The sequence below is a fragment of the Bos mutus genome, chromosome 1, assembly GCF_027580195.1.
Source record: "Bos mutus isolate GX-2022 chromosome 1, NWIPB_WYAK_1.1, whole genome shotgun sequence".
In the NCBI taxonomy this organism is placed as follows: Eukaryota; Metazoa; Chordata; class Mammalia; order Artiodactyla; family Bovidae; genus Bos; species Bos mutus.
In genome coordinates, this window is record NC_091617.1 from 148,333,338 (window position 1) to 148,358,829 (window position 25,492).

The following is a 25,492-nucleotide window of genomic DNA, read 5'->3' on the forward strand; positions in this document are numbered from 1 at the left end:
GACGATCTGGGCCCCGGTTTTCCCGCCTGTGGCTTGGAGATGCAGTTGTGTGTGTGGGTGTGTTTGCAAAGCAGGTTTTCCTCCCTTGGGTCAGCTGCCCCTCAGAGCCACCCCCTTGTAGAATCATGGGTCTCTTTTTATGCCAGGGGGGAAAAAAAACATTGTGTGCATTTATTGAGTACCTACTGTGTGACCAGGAGCTAGCTGTTAGGCACCCAGCTGTTACAGTCACTGGTGCCAGGAGTAGCTCTGGGCAATCAGAAGTCTCCGAGGGCTGGGAGGGGAGGTCAGTGGGTGAATCAGGCTGGGCGTGGCTCAGGCACAGGGCACGGGGCTGGAAAGGACTTTCTCTAAGGGGTGTCTTCTCCTCTACTTCTAGCCCCTGGTTGCCAGGTAGGAATGGGGGCCCTGTGTTGCCCGATCTAGGTGTTAGCTCTTAGGAGATGGAAAAGAATCATTTTATAGGTAGTAAAAACGATGCGTAAAGAATTGGCTCAATCAGAGCTTGCAGGTGGAGGTTTCACCCGGTTCAGCTCCTTGTCTCTGCTGAAAGCCTGGAGCTGCAGCCAGCACGCTGCCTCCCACGGACTGCAAGTCAAGCCCGACAGCAGCTCAGCAGGGCTTGCTTGTCCCCGGGCGGCCCGCACGTGCGGCGTGTCCTCTGGAGGACAAGTCTGGCTTGTTCTGTCCTCAGCAGCTGTAGCTGAAGCACGTGACTGCAGACCTGGCCAGAGAAGAGGGAAGGCGGAGCAGCTTCCGATGATGAGGACGCATGACTGGAGGGAGGGACCACGGGTATAGGATGGGGGCGCCCAGGGGCTGAGATGCTCTGTGTAGGACAAAGGCCATGTTCGTATGTTTCAAACCCACCTAGAAAGCCCAAGCGCGAAATGATGGGGGGAGAGCGAGTTAGGCGTGATCAGGGCCTTCCTGACCCCTCTGTGAGCTCTCCCAGTGACCCGTGAGGTCCATATAATCTTCTGCTTAGAAGCAGTTTTCAGATAGTGAGGCAGCCCCTTTGCAGCCAGCGACAACCACGTGTGTACCAGTGGGGTGGCCGGCTGCTCCTGGGGCCCCCCTGCGGCTGGTGTTCCTCCTCCCCCAGGGCCCACGTCGCCCCTCTGATGCACGCAGACTCCCCAGGCTGTGGCCGTGCCAGGCCAGCTCCCTGGGGGAGGAGGGGTGGAGGGGCCTGGGTCTCTGAAGCCCCAACCAACCCTTCCAGTGTCTTCCTAGAGCTGGAACCAGACTGTCTTTGTGATTCTTCTCCTCCTCGGGGCATCTGTGGACCTGGTTTCCTGACTTTGACGGTGCAGTGAAGCCTGGTGCCGCCCACCCTTGATTCCCCTCTCCCCGACGCCTGTCCAAGCCCGCATGGCTCGTGGCATCTCTGGAGGGCGTGGCCGCCCTTATCTCTAGCCGTTCCCCACATTCTGGATGTCCAGCTTCCTGTAGTCTCTGGAAAATGCCAGCCCAATCCTCCCCTCCGCTGTGGGCATGGCTCTGCTGGTGCTCTGGACTCAGTGTCTCCCTCCTCCCATCCGTGCTTCAGGCCTCCGTGCAGATGGTACTGCTGGGAGCTCCCCACGAGTCCCCCTCTAAGGGCGAGTCTCCCACCCCCCTTACCTGGCCTGCTGAGGCTCTGGGTCCTGGGTCCCACGCCAGCTGTGCCGGTCTCATTCTCACACACTCTCTGGGGATGGGCTGTGTTTATCCCCGTCTCACCCCCCTGTACTAGAGGCGTCCTGAAGGCAGGGACCAGGCCCAAGGCAGAGCACAGGATCTGGCCTGTCGGAAATTGGCACACACTGTTTAGTGTTGTCCGTGTCACAGGACTGGGGACATCGTGGGCCTGTGACGAATACTGCCATCATCATGGACTGAGGCTGCCGGGGTGACCAGGTTAGGCATCTTCCCCTGGACGGAGCTTTGTGGTCTAACCTGCTCTGTCTGATACCGTAGTCATGGCCTCATTGATTGTTTAAGTATATCTAAATAAAATGAACCAAGTGAAAAGCTCCTTCTGTCTGTCTCACTAGCCAGGGTCAAGTGCTCAGTAGCCACGTACAGCCGGGGGCTGCCATGCCAGCTGGCACAGGTGCTGGGACGCTTGCAGTATCACACCAGATTCTCTCGGGGGCCGTTGTTGTTGACACGGGCTTGTACGCACAGGCTTCCCGGTTGAGTGGAGGCCCTTCCGGAGGCTTCTGGGGAAGTCAGGTGGATTTCCACAGGCTCCTTAAGCCTGAACTGTCCTCAATTTCCTGTCTGCAGGATATCCGTCAGAAGTTCCGCTCTGTCCTGGTGGAAGCAACGGTGAAGCTGGATGAACTGGTGAAGAAGATCGGCAAGGCCGTGGAGGACTCGAAGCCCTACTGGGAGGCTCGGAGGGTGGCGAGGCAGGTAAGCGCCTGGTCTGCCCATTGCCCTGCCTGGCGCCATGGGCACCTCTGACCTCCAGGCGCCCCTGCTGAAGGTCGGGGTGCAGGAGAGCCGTGACTTCATCAGGAGGCGCGTTTGGAGTTGGTGCCTTGTTTTCGCACCCCACAGCCTGCCTTCATTCCCGCTCTCAGTGCTGTTAAGGCCATGTGGGTGCTGGCGTTTGGATGTCCCCACCGGTGGTTTCCCCGATAGCTGAGTTGGTAAAGAATCTGCCTGCAATGCAGGAGACCCTGGTTCGATTCCTGGCTTAGGAAGATCCCCTGGAGAAGGGATAGGCTACCCACTCCAGTATCAAAGAGTCGGATGTGACTGAGCTTTCAACAATATATTATTACGTCCCTGGTGGCTCAGATGGTAAAGTGTCTGCCTACAATGTGGGAGACCTGGGTTCTATCCCTGGGTTGAGAAGATTCTCTGGAGAAGGAAATGGCAACCCACTGCAGTACTCTTGCCTGGAAAATCCCATGGATGGAGGAGCCTGGTAGGCTACAGTCCATGGGATCGCAAAGAGTCAGACACGACTGAGCAGGGTCACTGGGCAATGCCTCGCTGCTGGAGTTGGTACCTGGTCCATTTCCCAAGTGGCCAGGCCAGCTCACGTGGACGGGAGGCTGTGATTAGACCACCTGGCTTGTTCTCTGCTTTCCTAGTGACTGCCTGTCAGCCCCAGGAAGAACACTCCTTCTCTCGAATTCTCCTTCCAGGTTTGGGAGGAACTGACCATTTCCTTCTCTTGAAACATTGGTTTTTTGTCCCGAGAGCACAGACAGGCGACAGAGGACCTGAGACCAGAAAGGGGGGAGGCCGCTGGGGCTGCTGGCTTCAGAGGGCGTCTTCCGTGGATCATCAGCGGTGTGAGGACCTCCCGGGGTCAGGTTGAGGCTCCAGGAACAGGAGGGAAGAGAGTTCCCAACACACGGCAGAGCTGGCTGGCTCACCCCCAGGGCTCAGGAGTTGGTCCATAGTGAGGTCCTGTCCCTGCTGTGTGTTTGGTGATGGAAGATGCTGCCTCCCTGAGTCTCTGCCTATAAGCCGATCCTCGGTGAGGGTGGGTTCCCCTGCGAGCCCCCTCTGCGTGTGCACTGTGTGTTGTTGGGAGGTGGGGAGGCAGCAGGCAAAGGGAAGCCCTTGGGAAGGGGAGCCCCAGGGATGCAATAAGACTGGAGCTATGGAGGATCTGGGGCCAGGACATGGGCATTCCTCTCCCTGGCCCTTCTCCGGGTACCCCTCAGACATCTCATCGGGGATCCCTTTGATGTTTGGTGGTTCTGCCCAGATCCTCGCTGCAGGCTTGGGTTTTGCAGCTCCGCACCTTGAGCTGAGCTTTCTGCTTGGAACCTGATGCAGACGCTGCCTTGGCTCCTGGACAGAGTGGCCTGAAACCCGCCCTTCCCTGGCCTGCTGCCCTGGGCTGTGTGATGTCACAGGGCCTGGGTGCCTTGGCCTGCGAGAAGCCTGTGTCTCAGCCACTCCGCTCTCCTCCTCCCTCTGTGCTCCACCCAGGCCCGCAGCTTTCCAGGGAGAAGAAGTTCTTCTCCAGAAGGTGCTCACCAGTCCCCAGAAGCCCCCCACCCTGAGGCATCCCCCCTCCAGGGTGCCCTGTGTCACAGCCTTCAGGGTGCCCCCTATTGGGGGATGGGTCTCACCCCCCCATATCCCAGGATGGTAGTGGTCTTGACCTCGTAGTATGAAGGGTTCTGTTTAGATTGGAGGAGATGTTTCTGATACTGTAAACATTGGGTCAGTCCTGAGGAAGGCACGAAATCCCCTCTTCTGAAAAGGCTCCGTCACTTGAATCCTTGGGCCTTTTGAGGCCACAGAGGTCCCTGTGCTGTTGGGGGACTTTGCAGGGGCCTGTGAAGGCGTCCCCTTGGACCCTTGGCAGTGGCATCCCCACTGGGAGTTTCCCCACTGGGTCCCCAGCACTGAGATTTTGGAGCGGAACTGCTGAAGGGACCTCTGTGTTCAGGGGCCTCTGGAGTGGGCCCTTCGGGTTGCCAGCAGCCCTGGCTGACGTGTGGTGACCTCCTCTGGCTGAGCTGATTCCAGACCTCATCCTGTCTCAGAGTCTTTGAACTTGTGGATCCCTCGGTGTGTGGTCTTAACTGCAGGATTTGCCTGGTCCATCCCATCTCCTTCAGGTTTCTGTTCAGATGACACTTTATGGTGGCTCAGAGGGTAAAGAATCTGCTAGCAATGCGGGAGACCCGGGTTCGATCTCTGGGTTGGGAAGATCCCCTGGAGAAGGAAATGGCAACCCACTCCAGTACTCTTGCCTGGAGAATCCATGGACGGAGGAGCCTGGTAGGCTACAGTCCACGGGGTTGCTAAGAGTCGGACATGACTGAGCGACTTCACTTTCTTTTCTATGAACGAGGCCTTTCTGGGCTCACATTGGAATGATAACTGCCAGCCCACCATCTCCATCACCCCAAACCCCGTTCCTTGATAGGCCTTTTCTCCATAGCTGTTCTCACCCTGTGACCTCTTATCGTCTACTTATTTATGGTAGTGAAATCCCACTACCAGACGTAGAGAATTTGGTCTTAGAGAAATTTCCAGACTTAGAGAATTTGGCCTGCTTGGGTCATTTCCATGTCTGCAATGCGGCATACAGAAGGTGTTCAAGTCTTGAGGAAATGAGCAAATGAACCAGTAAGTGAATGAGAGGTTGATCAGATGTTCCTCCCAGCCCTCCCTCGGCATGCCGAGCTTTCCCTTTTGATTATTGCATTTCTCACAGCTTCTCTGCTGCCATGTGGCTAGGTGAGCAGACTGGCAAATCCGGCTCCATCTGGGTTGGGTTGATTCAAATCGGATTTGGTGGGTGAGTCCCCAGTTGGCTTCAACACACCTGGAATAGGTTTCACACCACTCCCTTTTCTCTGCACCCCAGTCCTCTTAGATGGAAGAAGATAGTGGGGAGCTGGGTTGGGCGGGCACTCCTGCCAGCCAGTCGTGAATCGTGGCTTTGCGTTTCCCTCATCTCTTGGCCAGGGAAAGCCTTGGTCACGCAATGACTGAGTCCCGTGGGCAAGCCACGGAGTCATCAGGCCTCATGATCCGGTACAGACCCTGGGGCTAAGCTCTCTCTATCAGCTGGCAGAGCCCAAGATGAATGTCGAGGGAATCCTGCCCGGCTTTATGCCTGCAAACCACCCCCCGCAAATTCCTTCCTCCTTACAAGTGGGCAGGAAGAAGGGCAGAGAAGGCTCAAAGTGACCCCTGCGCCTCAGCCTCCGGGGACCTTGTTGGTCTCCAGCCGAGGAACTGACAGGGCCCTCGAAGGCCAAGGCTGGGCGCGGATGTGCCTTGTTTCATCTCTGCGGACGGTGGGCCAGCTGGGCTTGGCCCAGTGGCCGGGTCTGTCTGTGTGTCTGTGTCCTCAGACCTTCCTGGTGGCGAAGGGGGCGGGCCTGCCTCCAGCTGCTGCGAAGTGGGGCTCCCTGTTCTCTCCCTCTGCTCTTACCTCCGCCCCTTCCTGTATATGTTTACAAGCCCCTCTGACTGTGTGTAGTGGCGATGGTGTCAGAGATGCCTTCAGAGCATCTCCTCCAAGAGTGTATTATAAGGCACCTTCAGAGCCTCAGCATCCTCATCACTGTGGCAACAGTGATCTGAATACAGTGAAACAGTGATGGTCACAGACCATGAGAGTTAGGAGGTGTCCTTCGGCCTTAGTGACGTGAAAGTTGCTCAGTCGTGTCCGACTCTTTGCGACCCCATGGACTATATACAGTCCATGGAATTCTCCAGGCAAGAATACTGGAGTGGGTAGCCGTTCCCTTCTCCAGGGGGTCTTCCCAACCCAGGGATCGAACCTAGGTCTCGCACATTACAAGCAGATTCTATACCATCTGAGCCACCAGGGAAGCCCAAGAATACTGGAGTAGGTAGCCTATCCCTTCTCCAGTGGATCTTCCCGACCCAAGAATCAAACCGGGGTCTCCTGCATTGCAGGCAGATTCTTTACCAGCTGAGCCACCAGCAAAGCCCCTCTTATGACTTAAATAAGATAATATTTGATGACGGAATCCGTTTATGACCTTGTTATTGTTGTTTAGTCACTAAGTTGTGTCCTACTCTTGTAAACCCATGGACTGTAGCCCACCAGGCTCCTCTGTCCATGGGATTTCCCAGGCAAGAGTACTGGAGTGGGTTGCGATTTCTTACTCCAGGGGATCTTCCTGACCCAGTGATCAAACCTGCATCTCCTGCATTGGCAGGTGGGTTCTTTACCACTGAGCCACCAGGGGAGCCCCCATGTGACCTTAGGCTTCATTTAAAAAAAAATTTTAGAAAGTTCAGAAAAAAATAAGTCCCTATACATTCTGTTAATATTTATATATGTCCTTTTTCTTGCCTGGAGAATCCCATGGACAGAGGACCCTGGTGACCATGGGGTCTCAGAGTCAGACACGACTGAGTGACTAGCACACACACACACAATTTTTCTTGAAAATAAAGAGATAATACTGTGGTATGGTTTTATGATGTCCGGAATGCTCGTATCCATCCATCCATAGTCTCAGGGGAACAACGGAGATTTATAAAGGGAAAGACTTATACAGCTTGGTTTTCCAAAAAGAGTTTACAGAGATCTGTGGTTGTTGGGCTGTTAGAAATTGTGTCTGCTCATCAGTAATTTGCACTGACTTTATTGTTCCTGATGTCAAGTCATTTTCCTACCATGAGTCAGATCCAGTCCTGTGATCTTGAGAACCTAATCTGGGTTCTGCTAAGAGGAGGCAGGACACTTTTTTTTTTCCCTGGGTTGAGCGGAGGCAGGAAACAGACTTTGATTTATTTGAGGGTTTTTGTCTGTGAGCCAGAGCTTGTCTTTAAGGTGGCTTTGACATATCTGCCAGCCCGTCTAGCCTTCTGTGTGTGGCCGGGACGTTCTGACGAGGGGGTGGAGCCCTGTGACTCAGCCCGAACGACAGTTTCTTGCTTCCTCTGCTCCTTGGGATCTAAATAGCCCAACAGTGGCCCCAAGCCTATCATATCGTTCCTGCCAGTCCCAACCCTTGTTATATTTTTCCTTCTTGAAAAATTACAGTAAACTGCATTTAGCATAGGTTTTACCATTTTAACTATTTTCAAGTGTACAATTCAGTAACATTAAGTACATTCTTACTGTTGGGCAGCCCTCAACACCGTCCATCTTTAGAACTTTATCATTTTCCCAAATTGTAGCCCCGTACTTTGTAAGTAATAACTCCCCACTGCGCCCTTTCCCCAGCCTTTGACAACCACCATTCTGCTTTCTCTGTGATCTTGACTCCTCCAAGTACCCCATGAAAGTAGACTTGTAAAGAGTTTGTCCTTTTGTGACTGGCTTTTTTTCACTTAAGCACCATGTCTTCAAGGTTTATCCATGAAGGCTGTGTTGGAATTGCATCCCTTTTTTGAGGCTGATTAATATTTCCCCTGCGTGTGTAGACCACACTTAGTCATTCAGCTCATTTTCCTACCGTGAGTCAGATCCAGTCCTGTGATTGCAGGTCTTCAGGCCACCTTTATTATTTTTAAAATGGTTCGAGTATGTCAGGAGACTTTGCAACTCTGAAGTGCAGCACAAATGCAAAATAGTGAGGGTTATTCAGTGCTGACAGTTGCCCGTTTTATACTTACGGGGCCCACATCCAGTCCTTTAACCTCCTTTGGGGAGGTAGCAGGAGGGGAAATGTTTGAAGCTTAGCTGACTTAACTGTAGGACAGCTGGCAAAGCTTGGCCTCCGAGCCAGACTGCCTGGCTTTGAATCCCAACTTACCACGTAAGAGCTGTGGGACCTGGGCAGGCTGCTTACTGTTCATGCCTCAATGTCTTCATCTCTAAAATGGAGCTGTAGGGCCTTCGCTGGTGGTCCACTGGTTAAGACTCCCAGCTGCCAATGGAGGTGGCTTGGGTTCGCTCCCGGTCGTGGAACTAAGACCCTGCATGCTGTACAGCGTGGTCAAAAGAAAAAAGAAAAATGGAGTTGTGTATCTGTTAGCTTTTGCTGTGAAACAACCAAACTCAGTGGCTTTTTACGTTTATTTAGCTGATAGTTTTGCTGGGCAGTTTTCTGATCTCAGCTTTTGGCTGATCTCATGAGTATACAGTCAGCTGATGGGTTGGCCGGGGGTTGGTTGCTCTGTAAAAGATTTATTTTTCGGCTGTGCTAGGGTTTGCTGCAGGCGGGCTTTCTCTAGTTGTGGCCAGTGGTGGCTGCTCTTCTGTGCAGTGTGAGAGCTCCTCACTGCTGCAGCTTCTCTTGTTGTGGAGGCCGGACTCGAGGGCTCCTGGGCTCTAGAACGCAGGCTCAGTAGCTGCGGCACACAGGCTTACTTGCTCTGTAGCGTGTGGGATCTTCCCGGACCGGGGTTGAACCAGTGTCCCTTGCATTGCAAGTCAGATGCTGAACTGCTGGACCATCAGGGAGGCCCCTGGGATGGCTTTATCTGTCACAGAGTTGGCTGATTGTCAGCTGAGGTATTGGGTGGCTGGCCTACAGGCACCTCATCCCACAGGCTAGTGTAGGCTTCTTCATATGGTGCTGGGATTCTAGGAACAGAAAGGGAGTGAATGTGAGTGAAAGTTGCTCAGTCGGGTCCGACTCTTTGAGACCCCAGGAGCAGGCCTCTGCTTGCATCACATCTGTTAATGTACTGTTAGTCAGAGTAAGTCACACGGCCAGTCCAAATGCAAGAGGTGGGGAAAAGATAAACTCCATCTGCAAAGCACCTGCAGAGGATTACGGCCATTTTTGCAGTTTAGCATGATGATTATAAGTTAGTTCATGTAAAGCATTGGATGAAAGAAAAAGAATGTAAGTTATTGCCCCAGATGTATTTTTCTATCAAATAATATCTTTCTAAGGTGAATCTGCTACATTAAAAAACAAAACAAAAACACCACCGCCACCCTCAAAAATGCCCTATGGGTAGAAGAGAAAACAGTCCTCTGCTGGTTGGCAGGGGATGTGGAAGACACAGATAGAAGGGTGATGCCAGGCAGGGCAGGTAAGAGCTCAGTTGCTTGTGAAGATAAAATCTGGCAGAGGATAAGAAGAGGGCAGCTACCTTACCTGTTCCTGATGGAAAGCCCTCCAAGCCCAAAGGGATGGGTGAGCCCTGGGGGCCTTGAACGGCAGGGAAATCACGTTTTCAATGAGAGGAAACTGGCAAGTACCCTGAATTCCCATGTTAATCCCACTGTAGTCTTCTTTATTGGGAAATCTGGGACATTGGCTTTGTTTGCAGAAGACCTTCCCTAGGTGGAGAATTACCTCTTGAGAAACCTGTATGCAGGTCAGGAAGCAACAGTTAGAACTGGACAGGGAACAACAGACTGGTTCAAATAGGAAAAGGAGTACGTCAAGGCTGTATATTGTCACCCTGCTTATTTAACTTCTATGCAGAGTACATCATGAGAAACGGTGGGCTGGAAGAAGCACAAGCTGGAATCAAGATTGCTGGGAGAAATATCGATAACCTCAGATATGCAGATGACACCACCCTTATGGTAGAAAGTGAACAAGAACTCAAAAGCCTCTTGATGAAGGTGAAAGAGGAGAGTGAAAAAGCTGGCTTCAAGCTCAACCAACATTCAGAAAACAAAGATCATGGCAACTGGTCCCATCACTTCATGGCAAATAGATGGGGAAACAGTGGAAACAGTGGCTGACTTTATTTTTTGGGGCCCCAAAATCACTGCAGATGGTGACTGTAGCCATGAAATTAAAAGATGCTTACTCCTTGGAAGGAAAGTTCCAACCTAGACAGCATATTAAAAAGCAGAGACATTACTTTGTCAGCAAAGGTCCATCTAGTCAAGACTATGGTTTTCTCAGTGGTCATGTATGGATGTGAGAGTTGGACTATAAAGAAAGCTGAGTGCCAAAGAATTGATGCTTTTGAACTGTGGTGTTGGAGAAGACTCTTGAGAGTCCCTTGGACAGTGAAGAGAGCCAACCAGTCCATCCTGAAGGAAACCAGTCCTGAATATCCATCGGAAGGACTGATGCTGAAGCTGAAACTCCTAATACTTTGGCCACCTGATTTGAAGAACTGACTCATTGGAAGAGACCCTGATGCTGGGAAAGATTGAAGGCAGGAGGAGAAGGGGACGACAGAGGATGAGATGGCTGGATGGTGGGGGCTGGGCGTCAGCAGCATGGAGGGGACACTTACCTGGAGGACGGTGTGTGGTCAGAGGTCTAGGACGGCGGGAGGAGGGGAAGGTGAGTTGCAATGCTCTTTGTACCCCAGGCCCTTTCTCAAGAGCTGTGCAAGCTCCAGGTAGCATGTTTAAAAAACATATTTTGCAGAGGAGGAGACTGAGGCTTGGAGAAGTTGGGTGAATCAGGGGCTCCCGTAGCCCCCCTTCATTAGGATCTATGGGGCTCCCAGGCCTCCAGGGGTGGGTCCCTTATGGGCATGAACCCATCGCAGCCACACAGGTTTGCCAGGCAGCGGGGGGACAGGGACTGAGGCTCTGGGAGGTAAGGAGAGTGTCCGGACCACAGGCCCCGTGGAGAGGAGCTGAGATTTGAACCCTAGTCTCCCTCCTCCTGGCGGCAGGCCACTGCTGACGCTTCGACAGCATTTAGGGATGGTTGGCTGGCGTGAGCACAGCCTGGCACATCCCAGGGGGAGCAGGTAAGAGAAGTGATCGACTCGCAGGGCTGCCTTGCCACCCTGGGGTAACTGTGGGGCCTTTGCCAACCGTTGCCCTTTGAAACTCCCTCCCTGCCGGGACCCCAGTGTCCTTCCGTCCTGCCTCCCTGGCTCCTCGTTGCTTGTGTTTCTGCTGAGCCCGTGTCTGCCCGGGGTGGGCAGTGCTCCCTGGGGGCCCGGGTGAGGAGGTCTGGGTCACTGACGTCCTTGGCCACATTCCCATGGGGTGGCTGCGGGTCAGGTCCTGGGAACCACGTCCCCTGGGCTGAGGGCTGGGTGACGGGACTGGGGATTTACAGCAGGCGGGGGGTGTGCCGTTGACCTTCCTGGGCCCGCGGGACCGGGTCCTGCCTTGCAGTCCTGGTGGCTGATTCTGGGGAAGGAGCAGCTGTGTTTGGGAAGCCTCGAGTCTCCTGTCGGGATGGGGTTTGGGGGGTGGGGGGAGGAGGGACGGCCCCCCTGACCCTGGGTGAAGACTCCTGATGGACAGTGGGTCTCCAGGCTCCCTTGGGAAGGGTCCACCCCCTCCACTCCCCTTGGAGTTGCTGCCCTTCCTGCTGACCTGCCCCTGCTTTGGTCGGATGGACGGACGGATGTCTTCCCCTGGCTGATGGCTGTGTGGGCGGGGGCTGATCTGAGGTTTTCTCTCCTGTGGTTCGAGAACCATCTCTACCTGCATTTGACTCTTTCCTGCCCGGCAGGGCTGCGGGAAGCCAGGATTGGGGCTAGTGGCAAGCTGTGATCCCAGAACGCTGTCCCCCAACGCCTGGTGGGTCGGGGGGACTTCCCGGGGACTGTCCCTTTTTCTTTAGTGGCCTTTCACTGAGGCCTGCCCCCTTCCCTTAAGTGCTGCTCAAAGCTGACAGCTGTGGTTTGTCACCGCAGACCAGCGGGGGTGGAATTCTGCGCCGAATCTGAAACCACAAGCCTCCTTGAACGTTTCTCTTTTTCTCTTCTGTCTTCTCTGCCCCCTCCTGTAAATCATGGGCCTTCCCTCGGAGGGAGCAGTAGGTGACTCGTTTCTCAGTTGATGGATAGCAGAGTATTCTTGCTCCCAGTTTTGTCAACGTGAGTAGGCCTTTTATGTTGCCAGGCAACAGAATTTGGTCCCCGGCCAATGGTAGCGTTCCTCTAGAGCATTTTGACTTACCTTTCCTCACCTGGGGACGCCCCCTGCCTGCCCTACTGTGCTCCTTTCCTCTCCCCTTTCCCCTGCTCCCAGTAAGACCTCATGTCCACGCTTCCCTTCTAGGAAGACTTCCCATCTAAGACTCTGGTGAGCTTATTCACACTGAGAAGTAAATGACTGATAAGGTTTCGAGGTTTACGGTCTTTGGATGTACAGGTCCTTCTGCTTAGAAACACCCCCATGGCTCGGGGTGCTCTGCTTTGGGCCTGGTGGTACGGCCGAGTCCCACCTCGGGGCTCATCACACAGTGGGAGCTTCTTGAAACGTGTGTGACGGAACCACCCCCATCACAGCGAGAAAGAGATAGTGAGGAGTCTGGGCCACAGGCGAGTTTCCTTTTATGTGTGGTGGAAGGTCCTGGTGAAGTTTAAGCCCTAAAGGGGTAGGGTCAGCAGAAAGGACACTGGACACCTGGTTCAGTTTGAGTTCCTAATCCTTGTTTGTTTTTTTAAGCATCTTTCTGTCCGATGCAATACTTGGGACACATTTCACTGAAACAGATTGTTTACCTGAAATTCAAGTGGACCTGGAAGTTCAGTGTTTTTATTTGCTAAATCTGGCAGCCCTGCCGAGGAGGGGAGTTGTGGTCTGAGTCATCGGCCAGATGGAGAGAGTAGTAGTTTCAGAGTCAGCCTCTGTTCTCGGGGCCCCTGCAGTCACAGCGCTCACAGCCTGGCCACCCGGCAGGCTCACGTGTTAGGATTCCAAATAACTAAAACATGCCCAGCCTTTGGTGCTTCTAGGAGGAAATGGGGTTTCTCAGATTAGCTGCCTGAGTCTGAGATTTTTTTTTTCTGTCCTTTAAAAATTTCTTTAAAATGTATTAATATTTACTTTTTCATATTGAATTCTTGTTTTACGGTTGTACCGCAAGGCATGCAGAGTCTTAGTTCCCCGACCGGGGACCGGACTCGTCCCCCAGGCAGTGAGTGTGTGGAGTGTTAGCCCCTGGACCCTCCAGGGAAGCCCCTCTGTCCCCTCCCGACCCTCCCTGGCTTGATCACTGCCTTTCAGTGGGGTTCGTGGGAGGCCACACCTGCTGGGTCTCTTTGAGGGACCTTGCAGAAGGTGGGCTCCCAGCTGTTCTTCCTCCGACTTCTCCAGCCACTGCCCGTGGCCAGCCTCCCTCCGGCTCTCTCCCCTTCCCTGTCTTTTGAGTGCCTTTATTTGTTAGTTTAATCTTTTATTCATTAGCATGTTTATTCATGTTTCCGTTTAGAACTTTCTTAGGCCCTTGGGAGCGTGCATTCTCAAAGAGGAAAGAGTGCTTCTTTTTTTCAACTAAAGAAGTGATCTGGGGCTTCCTGGGGGACTCATCTGGTAAAGAATCTGCCTGCAATGCAGGAGACCCAGGTTTGATCCTTGGGTCGGGAAGATCCCCTGGAGAAGGGAATGGCAACCCACTCCAGACTTTTCGCCTGGAGAATCCCATGGCCAGCGGAGCTGGCGGGCTACAGTCCATGGGGTCGCAAAGAGTCAGACACGACTGAGCAACTAACACTTTCACTTTCAAGGTGGTGATCAGCTGGCTTAGGAAGCCTCACTTCAGAGACGTCTTAACGGTCTAAATGGAAGTAAACAGCAAAAATACCACGTGTTCGTCGATGCATTACCAGTCTCATGTGTCTTCCTCAGCCTCTTGTCAAAGCACCATACTGCAGAGATGGCACCAGGCCTTTCTTATTTCCAAAAATCATGGTGTATCTTCTAAGGTTCTCTCATTTCTTTGAATTTAGGTCTCTTGGTCTCAAGCTGAAGCCAGTTCTCTTGATACAGAGACGGCGGGGGGGTGTTTTCATACTGGCCTGGGCTCTCAAGCAGGGCAGCTGCAGGCGTGTGTAGTGGGCACTCTTGAGGGTGGTTGTTGGAAGGAAATTAAGTTTATGTAGGTTCCTCTTCAGTCTGGCCCCATCTCCACCCCAAGCCTGTAAGAAAATACATAGATTAACCTCTACAGCCTACAATTCTGAAATTTATATTGCCTTATGCACAAAATAATGGTCTCATGCTCTATCAAACGGAAACTGCATTTTGCTGCAAGTAACCAAGGATGTAAAAACAGTGGCCGAAACACACAAGAATCCTTTTTTTTTTTTTTTCACCTGAAAAAAGACCTGAATGAGGCAATCTCAACTGATGCTGTGAGTCCAGGGTCATTTGACATCCAGCCTCATCTTTATTGCTCAATCCTAGCACATGAGTCCTGTCCTCAAAAGTCCCTTCGTGGTCCAGATAGCTCCAGCCGTCACATTCTGTGTTTCAGACAGAAGGAGAGGAAGGGGAAGGGAGGGATGCCCCTTCTAACGTAAGAGTCTGCCTGAAAGTCCCAGAGAACCACGCTGCTTCTCTTTCGTTGCAGGTCCGCTCACTCTTTGAACTTAAGTCTCTTGATCTCAGGCTCAAGCCAGCTGGGCAGAGGTTCCCTTTGAACAGAGAAGGCCGAGAGGTGTTTTCCCACTGAGCCTGGGCACAGCCGTGGGGGCTGCAAAAAGGCATGGCTTGGAGGGTTTTAGCTAGCAGCATGTTTCTAAGGGCGGAGGGAAGCGTGGGTCTTGGGAGGCAGCTAACCAACTCTGCCACATCTGTGCTGTGGTTTATTTATCTCCTAGAGAGGCTCTGGGTTGGAAAGAGTTGAAGTGGGTGAAGGTGACCCAGAGCCCGCAGGACTGCTCTGAGGCGGGAAATGCTGCACGCCCTGCATCTCTCTGCTCCATCACTTCCGTCCCTTTCTGCTCTGCGGAAACCCTCCTTCCCGTTGTTTTATGCTGGAGTCCTGGGAGGAAATGCTAGCTTCTCATAAAGGGGTGTGTGTGTTTGTGGTTTTGTCAAGTCACAGAACCCATTCATACTTCTTTGAGTACATACAAATTAAAATGACTCGTTGGCCACCGTCACTTCTTTGGTGGAAGCCCTCGTGTCTTGCCTGGATCCTTGAAACTGCCTTTCATTTGATATTCCTGTCTCCCTGTGCCCTCTTCTTCAATTGTCCCTCTAACCTCCCAACTGACTCTTGACAGAGACTGTTCTGCTGATAATCTTGCTCAAAAACTATAGTGGATGTGACGGTTACTTGTATGGGTCAACTTGGCTGGACTGCAGTGCCCAGATACATGGTCAGACATTATTCTGAATTTTTCTGTGAGGGGATTTACTGGATGAGATTCACACTTAAACCCATGGAATTTCAGTAAGCAGATTGTCATCCATGGTGTGGTCGGCCTCAGCCAATCAGCTGAAGGCCCAGACTAGAGCAGAAGACCCCCTCCCCGTGAACAAGGGGGATTTGTGCAGCAGAGGCCTGTGGACTTGACCTGCAATATCAGCCCTTTTCTGGGTCCCCAGCCTGTTGGTCCAGCTTGCAGATTTTGAACCTCTAACCTCCATCATCATGTGAGCCAGTTCCTTAAAATAGATCTCTTTCTATGCACAAATCTTCCTCAGTTTACAGTGGGCTGACATCCTGATAAATCTGTCATCAGTTGAAAAACTCTTCAGTTGCAAGTGCACTTAACATGCCCTGCCTCCCGCACATCCCCGCTCAGCCCAGCCCCCCACGTGTGCCCAGAGCACGCGCATTAGTCTGCAGGTGGCAGGACCCTCTAACACAAGGCCTCAGGCAGGCAGGCAGTTCAGTCGCTCAGTCGTGTCCGACTCTTTACGACCCCATGGACTGCATGCAGCATGCCAGGCCTCCCTGTCCATCACCAGCTCCCGGAGTTTACTCAAACTCATGTCCATTGAGTCGGTGATGCCATCCAACCATCTCATCCTCTGTCATCCCCTTTGCCTCCTGCCTTGAATCGTTCCCAGCATCAGGGTCTTTTCAGATGAGTCAGCTCTTCACATCAGGTGGCCAAAGTATTGGAGCTTCAGCTTCAGCATCAGTCCTTCCAATGAATATTCAGGACTGATTTCCTTTAGGATGGACTGGTTGGCTCTCCTTGCAGTCCAAGGGACTCTCAAGAGTCTTCAAGGCCTAGTTTATAGTAAAGGATTGACTGTCTCACGGGATTTATGGAACACCATACTGGAACGGAAAAACCAAATGGAGTGTTGGGCGCAGATGGTTGTCAGAGTGTGGGTGGTTCACCCTTGTGATCTCAGGGCCGTGTCTGCCCTGCGTAAGATTAAAGAGAGGGTCGTGCTTCACATCTCTTGCCCCGAGAAAGGCCCACCTTCAGAGTAAGTATCTACTGACTGGGTGTCATGTTTTCCCCTTCATGAAGTGGGTAATTATAAGTTGAACCGTCATGAGTCAAGGACCAGTGGTGTCTACACGGCCCATTGGTTCTGTTTCTCCAGAGAAAGCTGCCTGACACAGCGCTTCTTCCATCCCTGGTGAGAAGCCCAGATCTGACCGAGCATGCAAGGCTTTTCCTAGCCCCTCTCACCCTCCACGTCTGCTCCTGTGCATGCTGAGACCACGTGTGCCCACCCCCTGCCCCAGCCACCACTCTTAGCTGCCGGCTGCATCATGTTGCTTCGCTCACAACCTCGGGGTCCATCAAGGGGTTTTGCATCCGTGCACACCCTGTTCTCTTTGTCTGGGATGTTTTCCTGCCAGACTGACTAGCTCTGCGAGGTTCAGAACAGTGGCCAGGAGCCTCTTAAGTATAAATCATAAAATGAAACGTAACTCAAAGGTCAGTCCTTCAGTTTCACCAGCCACACGTCAGATGCTCACTCAACACAGGTTGCTGACGGTGGCTATTTGGGGACGTTGCAGACAGAGGGCACTTCCGTCATTGTAGACAGTTCTGCCGGAAGCTTTCACCCTTTGCCTGATGGCCTGATAAAATGAAGGCACCGGTCAGTGCACCTTCTGGAGACTTCCTGCAGGCTCCCTCGTGCACTGAGGTCTCCTTCACTTTGCTTTGAGAATTTGCTGAAAGCTGTGGATGTCATTCTCTGAGAACACACATATGCGTGTGGGTGTGTACATCATAAACAGCATTTCAAGGTGTAATCATCAGCTCCCCTTGAGGGTCAGCCCTGTCCCGTGGGTTAATAACAACCCACACGATAAGCTAATACTGCAGCGTGAGACCTGCTTGCTGGTATAAAAAGCTGACACTTCTGTCCTGCTCACGTCCACCTGTTCTGTATTTTACGTGGTGGTGATGGTGGTGGTTTTTTTTTTTCCTTCACGTGTTTTAACTCACTTGCCTCTCAGAGCAACCCCACGAGGTGGCTTCTGTTGTCCACGTTTTGCAGATGAGGCAACCGAGGCACAGGGCATTCAAATACTCAGGGTCCCTCGGCTAGCAAGTCGCCTGGCCAGGGTTTGACCCAGGCAGCCTGAGCTCTGCGTCGGCGGTTCCTAACCTGACAGGGCTGAGAAACCTGCCTGCCCCGAACATGAGCTCCTAAGGACTCAGATTGCATCTTGCCTCCCTGCCCTTTGCAGGTCTCTGCGGTGCCTGGGGTTCCGTCGAGGGTAGATGGGTGCGGGAAGGGGGTCCTGGGGCTGCTGCAGTTACACAGCGGCTTCAGGTACAGCGGCCTCAGCCGAGACCTTGGATTCTCCTGCTGTGTGTCTTTTGCTCTGTCCTTTCCACTGGCTGTGATTTGTTCCCCTAGGGCTGGGAGAGGCCCTGAGTCCCTGAGACTGGCCTCGCCTGGCAATCCCTGGTGGAAAGCCAGCCGGTGCCCAGCTGACCCTCCTAAGCTGGGGCCCCACCGCGCCCTGTCCCAAAGCCGCTCCTTTCTGTCCCGGAGCTCTCTAGGTGCTCGAAGCGGCGTGGGCTCTGGGTGTGTGTCCTCCTGGGTCCTGTTCTGGTGATGGCCTCCTCTGGCCAGGGCAGCTGGCTTTCTCGCATACTGAGCCAGGTCTGGCGATGGCCTCCTCTGGCCAGGGGCAGCTGGCTCTCCCACATACTGAGCCAGGTAGGAGGGGTGTGTGTGTTTTTACTTTCACTTCCTTCCTTATGTACTTTCATTTTCGTCTGTGTCCCCCTGACCTCGAGTCCTTTTCAGGTTCATCTTGAGCTGGTAGTTAAAACTGAGCCAAGTCACACCGACCCAGAGGCGGAAGAGGGCTTGGTGGGGAGGGGATGACCTTTGAGTGAATCAGTTGCTCCTTTGGCTGTGCTTAAGTGTCCCCAGCAAGCTCTGGTGCCATACCACCCGGGGCAGGCCGAGGCCTGGAGAAAGCGGGAAGGGGGCAGCCAAGGCCCCTGACTGACGAAGGGCTGGGAACCTGTTTGCACGTCACTGTCCCGGTGGCAGGGACTCACGGACGTACAGAAAGCATCCTTGCCTTCACGGAGTTGGCTGGCTGGTCAAGAAGGCCAAGTGAAGGATAAAATCATTCAAGATGTGCTGGCAGTATATTTGGGAAATTGCCGGTTTTTTTTTTTTTTTTTTTCCACCTATACGATCTTATAACATGGCAAAATGCTGTAATTAGAAGTATAGAAATTTGGTCCCGTGAATTCAGAGGGGGTAAAATGTCACCCAGGAAGGAATTTCCCGAAGACCCACTGGGACCTGCATTATGTATTATTCAGCTTGGAGGAGGTGAGGCGCAGTGGAAGGGGAACTGTTTAGATCTTGAGAGAATGGCGTTCCTGCCTCATGATTTAGTGTGTGCAGTGAGGTCCTTATTCAGGTGAGTTTTCACATCATGTGAACGGACACTTCTGAGGATACGTGTGCCCAGAGGGACGTTGATTTAATTGTGGGAGCCACAGAAGAAAATCACAAGATGCGTTAGGATGGCCGACCACGGGAAGTCATTTGTGGCTCATCATTTGTACCTGAATTAAACAGGCATTACTTTTTTTCAGTATGGGGGACGGCTGCTTTGCAGTGTTGTGTTTCTGCTGTGCAACAGTCAGCTGTGTTATCCACATCCCATCCCCCTCCCCAGGTCATCACCCAGCACCGAGCTGAGCTGCCTGTGCTAGACAGCAGCCTCCCACGGGCCACCTGTCTAGGTCGTGTATGCCTGCTGCTCTCCCAGTTTGTCCCACCCTCTCTTTCCCCTTCACTTCATGGCAAATAGATGGGAAAACGGTGACAGACTTCATTTTTTGGGGCTCCAAAATCACTGCAGATGATGACTGCAGCCATGAAATAAAAAGACGCTTGCTCCTTGGAACAAAAGTTATGACCAACCTAGACAGCTTATTAAAAAGCAGAGACATTACTTTGCCAACAAAGGTCCGTCTAGTCAAGGCTGTGGTTTTTCCAGTAATTGTGTATGGATGTGAGAGTTGGATCATAAAGAAAACAGCACCGAAGAATTGATGCTTTTGAACTGTGGTGTTGGAGAAGACTCTTGAGAGTCCCTTGGACTGCAGGGAGATCCAACCAGTCCATTCTAAAGGAAATCAGTTCTGAGTGTTCATTGGAAGGACTGATGTTGAAGCTGAAACTCCAATATTTTGGCTACCTGATGTGAACAGCTGACTCATTTGAAAAGACCCCGATGCTGGGAAAGATTGAAGGCGGGAGGAGAAGGGGGCGACAAAGGATGAGATGGTTGAATGGCATCACTGACTGATGGACATGAGTTTGAGTGAACTCCAGGAGTTGGTGATGGACAGGGAGGCCTGGTGTGCTGCAGTCCATGGGGTCGCAAAGAGTCGGACACGACTGCGCGACTGAACTGAACTCCTTCCCCTGCTGTGTCCGTAAGTGTGTTCTGTCTGTGTCTCTCTTCCTGCCCTGCAAGCAGGTTTATTAGCACCATTTTTCTAGATTCCATATACACGCGTTCATACCTAGTATTTTTCTCTTTCTGACTTCCTTCCCTTGGGTGACAGACTCTAGGTTCATCCATATCACTTACAAATGACGCAATTTTGTTCCTTTCTGTGGCTGAGTAATAAACAGACATTTCTTAGGCATCTGCAGTGTAGGTTGGCTAGGCTTGGGGAATGAAGCGTTCAGTAATGGTCTCTCCATCACTGAGGCTCCCGGGTTGCTGGGCGATGCTCTGAGAGATCCCGCGGCTCCCTGTGAGCTTACTGAACGCTGCAGCACCAGCTCCGCGGGCCCTCGGCCTGCAGAGCTGCCCGGGTGTCTGGGCGCCCAGCGCGTGTTGCTGGTCCAGGGATTGAGGCATCCTGCTGTTCCCCCTCCTCCTCACCTTCCTTCAGGGCCCCTTTGTGGGTGTCTTCCAGGCTTTTAGGTCAAGGGTAGAAAGCTTTGAGAAGGCTTCCCAACCATCCGTCCCTCATTGCCCAGTGAGTTAAGGGAAGTCACTTTGTCTGGACTGGGTGTGTCCCCTGCCTCTTGGGAGTGGACCCAGGCAGCTGTGTGAGGGAGACACGGACTGCTGGAGGCAGTCCCGACCAGTGTCAGGAAGCTGCCCAGGTGATGAGCCCCTCTGTGGAGCCCAGCCTGGCAGAGAAGGGCCCATCCACACATACTCCCCTCAACAGCTTCTGAGTATTTCTTATCTTGGAAGCAGGAGACATGTTCTTGAACCCGTTTCAGATGCTGCCAACGTCTCTGGAGCCCATTTGGTCCTTGCTACAGAGCTGGAGGTGCAGCGGTTGGCCAGGACTCGTCCAGCTTTGGACGCTCAATGGAGAGAATGTCTTGGCCAGAGACCTGGGTGTGCAGACGGACCTGTGCAGGCCGTTTGTCCAGCTGAGGGCCGCTGGCGGCTTCTGTGGTTTCTCATCAGGGTCTTGTGAGCCCCCTGCAGGAGAGGTGGAGCAGTACATGGCTTATGTTGCTTTTCCTCTCTGGGACCCTGCAGTCCTGGGACCTGTGTAGCTGATTTTCAATATCATGTTACTTTCAGGTGTATAGCACAGAGGTTCAGCTATGCATATGTGTGTGTGTGTGTGTATGTATATATTCTTTTTGAGATTCTTTTCCCTTATTATTAGAAGGGATTGAATATAGTTCCCTGTGCTCTACAGTAGGTCCTTGTTTATTTGTTACATGTGTACTCTTTATCTGTTAATCCCAAACTCTTAATCTATCCCTTCCTCCCCCTCCCCAGCTGTGGATCCCAGCCTGGCAGAGAAGGGGCCGTCCACAGACACTCCTCTTAACAGCTTCTGAGTATTTCTTATCTCGGAGGCAGGAGACATTTCTTTTCATCGTATAGATGCTGGAAACGTCTTTGGAGCCCATTTGGTCCTTGGTACAGAGCTGGAGGTGTAACCATAAATTTACCAAAGGGTGTAACCCCCTTTGGTAACCATAAATTTGTTTTCTGTGTCTTTGTGTGTCTTTCTGCTTTGTAAATAAGTCCATTCGTATAATTTTTTAGATTCCACGTGTAAGTGATACTATGTCTTATTTCTCTCTCTGACTTACTTCGCTTAGTATCATAGTCTCTTGGTCCATACATATTGCTGTGAATGACATTATTTCATTCTTTTTTATGGTTGAGTAATATTCCATTCCTGTAGCCTACCAGGCTTCTCTGTCCATGAGATTTTCCAGGCAATAGTACTGGAGTGGATTGCCATTTCCTTCTCCAGGGGATCTTCCCAACCCAGGGATCAAACCGGGTCTCCCACACTGTAGACAGACGCTTTACCACCTGAGCCACCAGGTAAGTCTAATATTCCATTGCGTATCTACAGTGCATTTTCTTTATCTGTTCATTGCTTGATGAACATTTAGGTTGCTGCAGTCTCCTTTCTAGCTGTGTGACCTTGGATCAATTCCTTAACCTCTGTTTCTTTGGGTGTCAAATGGATATAGCAATACTTAGCAACAGGGCTGTAGGCTGGATTCTGTAAGTGAATCCTGGTTCAGCAGAGGTTTGATAATCACTCTTGCCCTGGTTCCTTTTATCCTCCTGGCAACAGGAGTGAGGTGCAGGGCGCGGCAGGCTTGATTACTGCCCTGCTTGGAAGCACTTTGTGCTGATAATGTGCTTTGTCATTGTGCGTGGGTGTTTTCCTTCCCCCGCCTGTGCCCGGGACAGAGAGCTGAGGTTTGCAATCACAGCAGACGAGATTAAGATTGGAGATGAGAAATTCTGCACAGCTGCAGTGGTTTGGCCACTCACAGGATGTTCAGGGCTAGTGTAGGACTCTCCACAGTTTTAATACATTGTATTTCAAGATTACACAGGGGCAGGGGTGGTTTGAGGGATCTGGAGCTCCTCAGTGTTGTATATCTCTTAATTGGCCCTTTACTTCCCCTCATTGGCAGTCCTACAGGTGTTTTATTTTTCTAATTTTTATTTATTTAAATTTTGTCTTTCATGAGGACCACCCTTGACAAAATACATTTGGTTTCCCAAGTTTTTTATTAATAGTGAGCAGCATTTTCTGGAGTTTTATAATTACTTGGCAGGTTCAGTTCAGTTGCTGTTGTGTCTGACTCTTTGCGACCCCATGGACTGCAGCACGCCAGGCCTCCCTATCCATCACTAGTTCCCAGAGTTTACTCAAACTCATGTCCATTGAGTCGGTGATGCCATCCAACCATCTCATCCTCTGTCGTCCACTTCTCCTCCTGCCTTCAATCTTTCCCAGCATCAGGGTCTTTTCAAATGAGTTGGTTCTTTGCATCAGGTGGCCAAAGTATTGGAGTTTCAGCTTCAGCATCAGTCCTTCCAATGAATTTTCAGGACTGATCTCCTTTAGGATGGACTAGTTGGACCTCCTTGCAGTCCAAGGGACTGACTCTCAAGGATCTTCTCCAGCACCACAGTTCAAAAGCATCAATTCTTCAGTGCTCAGCTTTCTTTATAGTCCAACTCTCACATCCATACATGACCACAGGAAAAACTATAGTCTTGACTAGACGAACCTTTGTTGGCAAAGTAATGTCTCTGCTTTTGAATATGCTGTCTAGATTGGTCATAACTTTTCTTCCAAGGAGTAAGTGTCTTTTAATTTCATGGCTGCAGTCACCATCTGTGATTTTGGAGCCCAGAAAAATAAAGTCTGACACTGTTTCCACTGTTTCCCCATCTATTTCCCATGAAGTGATGGGACTGGATGCCGTGATCTTCATTTTCTGAATGTTGAGCTTTAAGCCAACTTTTTCACTCTCCACTTTCACTTTCATCAAGAGGCTTTTTAGTTCCTCTTCACTTTCTGCCATAAGGGTGGTGTCATCTGCATATATGAGGTTATTGATATTTCTCCCAGCAGTCTTGATTCCAGCTTGTGTTTCTTCCAGTCCAGTGTTTCTCATGATGTACTCTGCATATAAGTTAAATAAACAGGGTGACAATATACAGCGTTGACGTACTCCTTTTCCTATTTGGAACCAGTCTGTTGTTCTGTGTCCACTTCTAATTGTTGCTTCCTGACCTGCATACAAATTTCTCAAGAGGCAGGTCAGGTGGTCTGGTATTCCCATCTCTTTCAGAATTTTCCACAGTTTATTGTGATGCACACAGTCAAAGGCTTTGGCATAGTCAGTAAAGCAGAAATAGATGTTTTTCTGGAACTCTCTTGCTTTTTCCATGATCCAGTGGATGTTGGCAATTTGATCTCTGGTTCCTCTGCCTTTTCTAAATCCACCTTGAATGTCTGGAATTTCATAGTTCACATACTGTTGAAGCCTGTCTTGGAGAATTTTGAGCATTACTTTGCTAGTGTGTGAGATGAGTGCAGTTGTGCGGTAGTTTGAGCATTCTTTGGCATTGCCTTTCTTTGGGATTGGAATGAAAACTGACATTTTCCAGTCCTGTGGCCACTGCTGAGTTTTCCAAATGTGCTGGCATATTGAGTGCAGCACTTTCACAGGATCATCTTTCAGGATTTGAAAGAGCTCCACTGGAATTCCATCACCTCCACTAGCTTTGTTCGTAGTGATGCTTTCTAAGGCCCACTTGACTTCACATTCCAGGATGTCTGGCTCTAGGTCAGTGATCACACCATCGTGATTATCTGGGTCGTGAAGATCTTTTTTGTACAGTTCTTCTGTGTATTCTTGCCATCTCTTCTTAATATCTTCTGCTTCTGTCAGGTCCATACCATTTCTGTCCTTTATCGAGCTCATCTTTGCATGAAATGTTCCCTTGGTATCTCTGATTTTCTAAAAGAGATCCCTAGTCTTTTCCATTCTGTTGTTTTCCTCTATTTCTTTGCATTGATCACTGAAGAAGGCTTTCTTATCTCTTCGTGCTATTCTTTGGAACTCTGCATTCAGATGTTTATATCTTTCCTTTTCTCCTTTGCTTTTTGCTTCTCTTCTTTTCACAGCTATTTGTAAGGCCTCCCCAGACAGCCATTTTGCTTTTTTGCATTTCTTTTCCATGGGAATGGTCTTGATCCCTGTCTCCTGTACAATGTCACGAACTTTAGTCCATAGTTCATCAGGCACTCTATCTATCAGATCTAGGCCCTTAAATCTATTTCTCACTTCCACTGTATAATCATAAGGGATTTGATTTAGGTCATACCTGAATGGTCTAGTGGTTTTCCCTGCTTTCTTCAATTTAAGTCTGAATTTGGCAATAAGGAGTTCATGGTCTGAGCCACAGTCAGCTCCTGGTCTTGTTTTTGCTGACTGTATAGAGCTTCTCCATCTTTGGCTGCAAAGAATATAATCAATCTGATTTCGGTGTTTACCATCTGGTGATGTCCATGTATAGAGTCTTCTCTTGTGTTGTTAGAAGAGGGTGTTTGTTATAACCAGTGCATTTTCTTGGCAAAACTCTATCAGTCTTTGCCCTGCTTCATTCTGTATTCCAAGGCCAAATTTGCCTGTTACTCCAGGTGTTTCTTGACTTCCTACTTTTGCGTTCCAGTCCCCTATAATGAAAAGGACATCTTTTTTTTTTTCCAGTAGTCATACATGACTACTGGAAAAAAATTACTTGGCAGGTAAATAGCAAAAATTGTAACTGATGGACCAAAGCCTTCAAAAAATACTTTTCCCCTTTCTATCATGGAATGCTTGAAGTGTACACAAAGGTAGTTATCAGTGACCCCAGGTACCTCTCACCAGCATCAGCAGTGGTTAATATCTTGAAATCACTGTGTTCCTTAGACTCCCCAGTTTTTATTTTAAAGCTCTTCACAGATACTGTATCACTTTACCCATAAATACTTAAGTGTTTATCTCTAACAGATAAGAAACCTTAAAAGTATCACATTTTTACGTCTAACAAAATGGATAAAAGTTCTTTGTGTACCATCTCATACCCAGTTATTTTTCAGATTTCCCTGGCTGTTTGAACAATGTCTTTTCTCATGATTGGTTTAAAACATTTGACTGGAAATGGCGGTTATATTTTTCACTTGATAAATGGTGTGGGCC

At 50.8% G+C, this 25,492-nt stretch overlaps 1 protein-coding gene across 1 annotated transcript in view; it reads left to right on the plus strand.

The window, feature by feature from the left end:
• SH3BP5 (SH3 domain binding protein 5) overlaps positions 1 to 25,492 on the plus strand; it is an 84,586-nt gene that overhangs the window by 29,994 nt on the left and 29,100 nt on the right. The window contains exon 3 of the mRNA XM_070377174.1: positions 2,275 to 2,403. Within this exon, the coding sequence (XP_070233275.1) occupies positions 2,275 to 2,403 (129 nt within the window). The remainder of the gene's footprint in view (positions 1 to 2,274; positions 2,404 to 25,492) is intronic.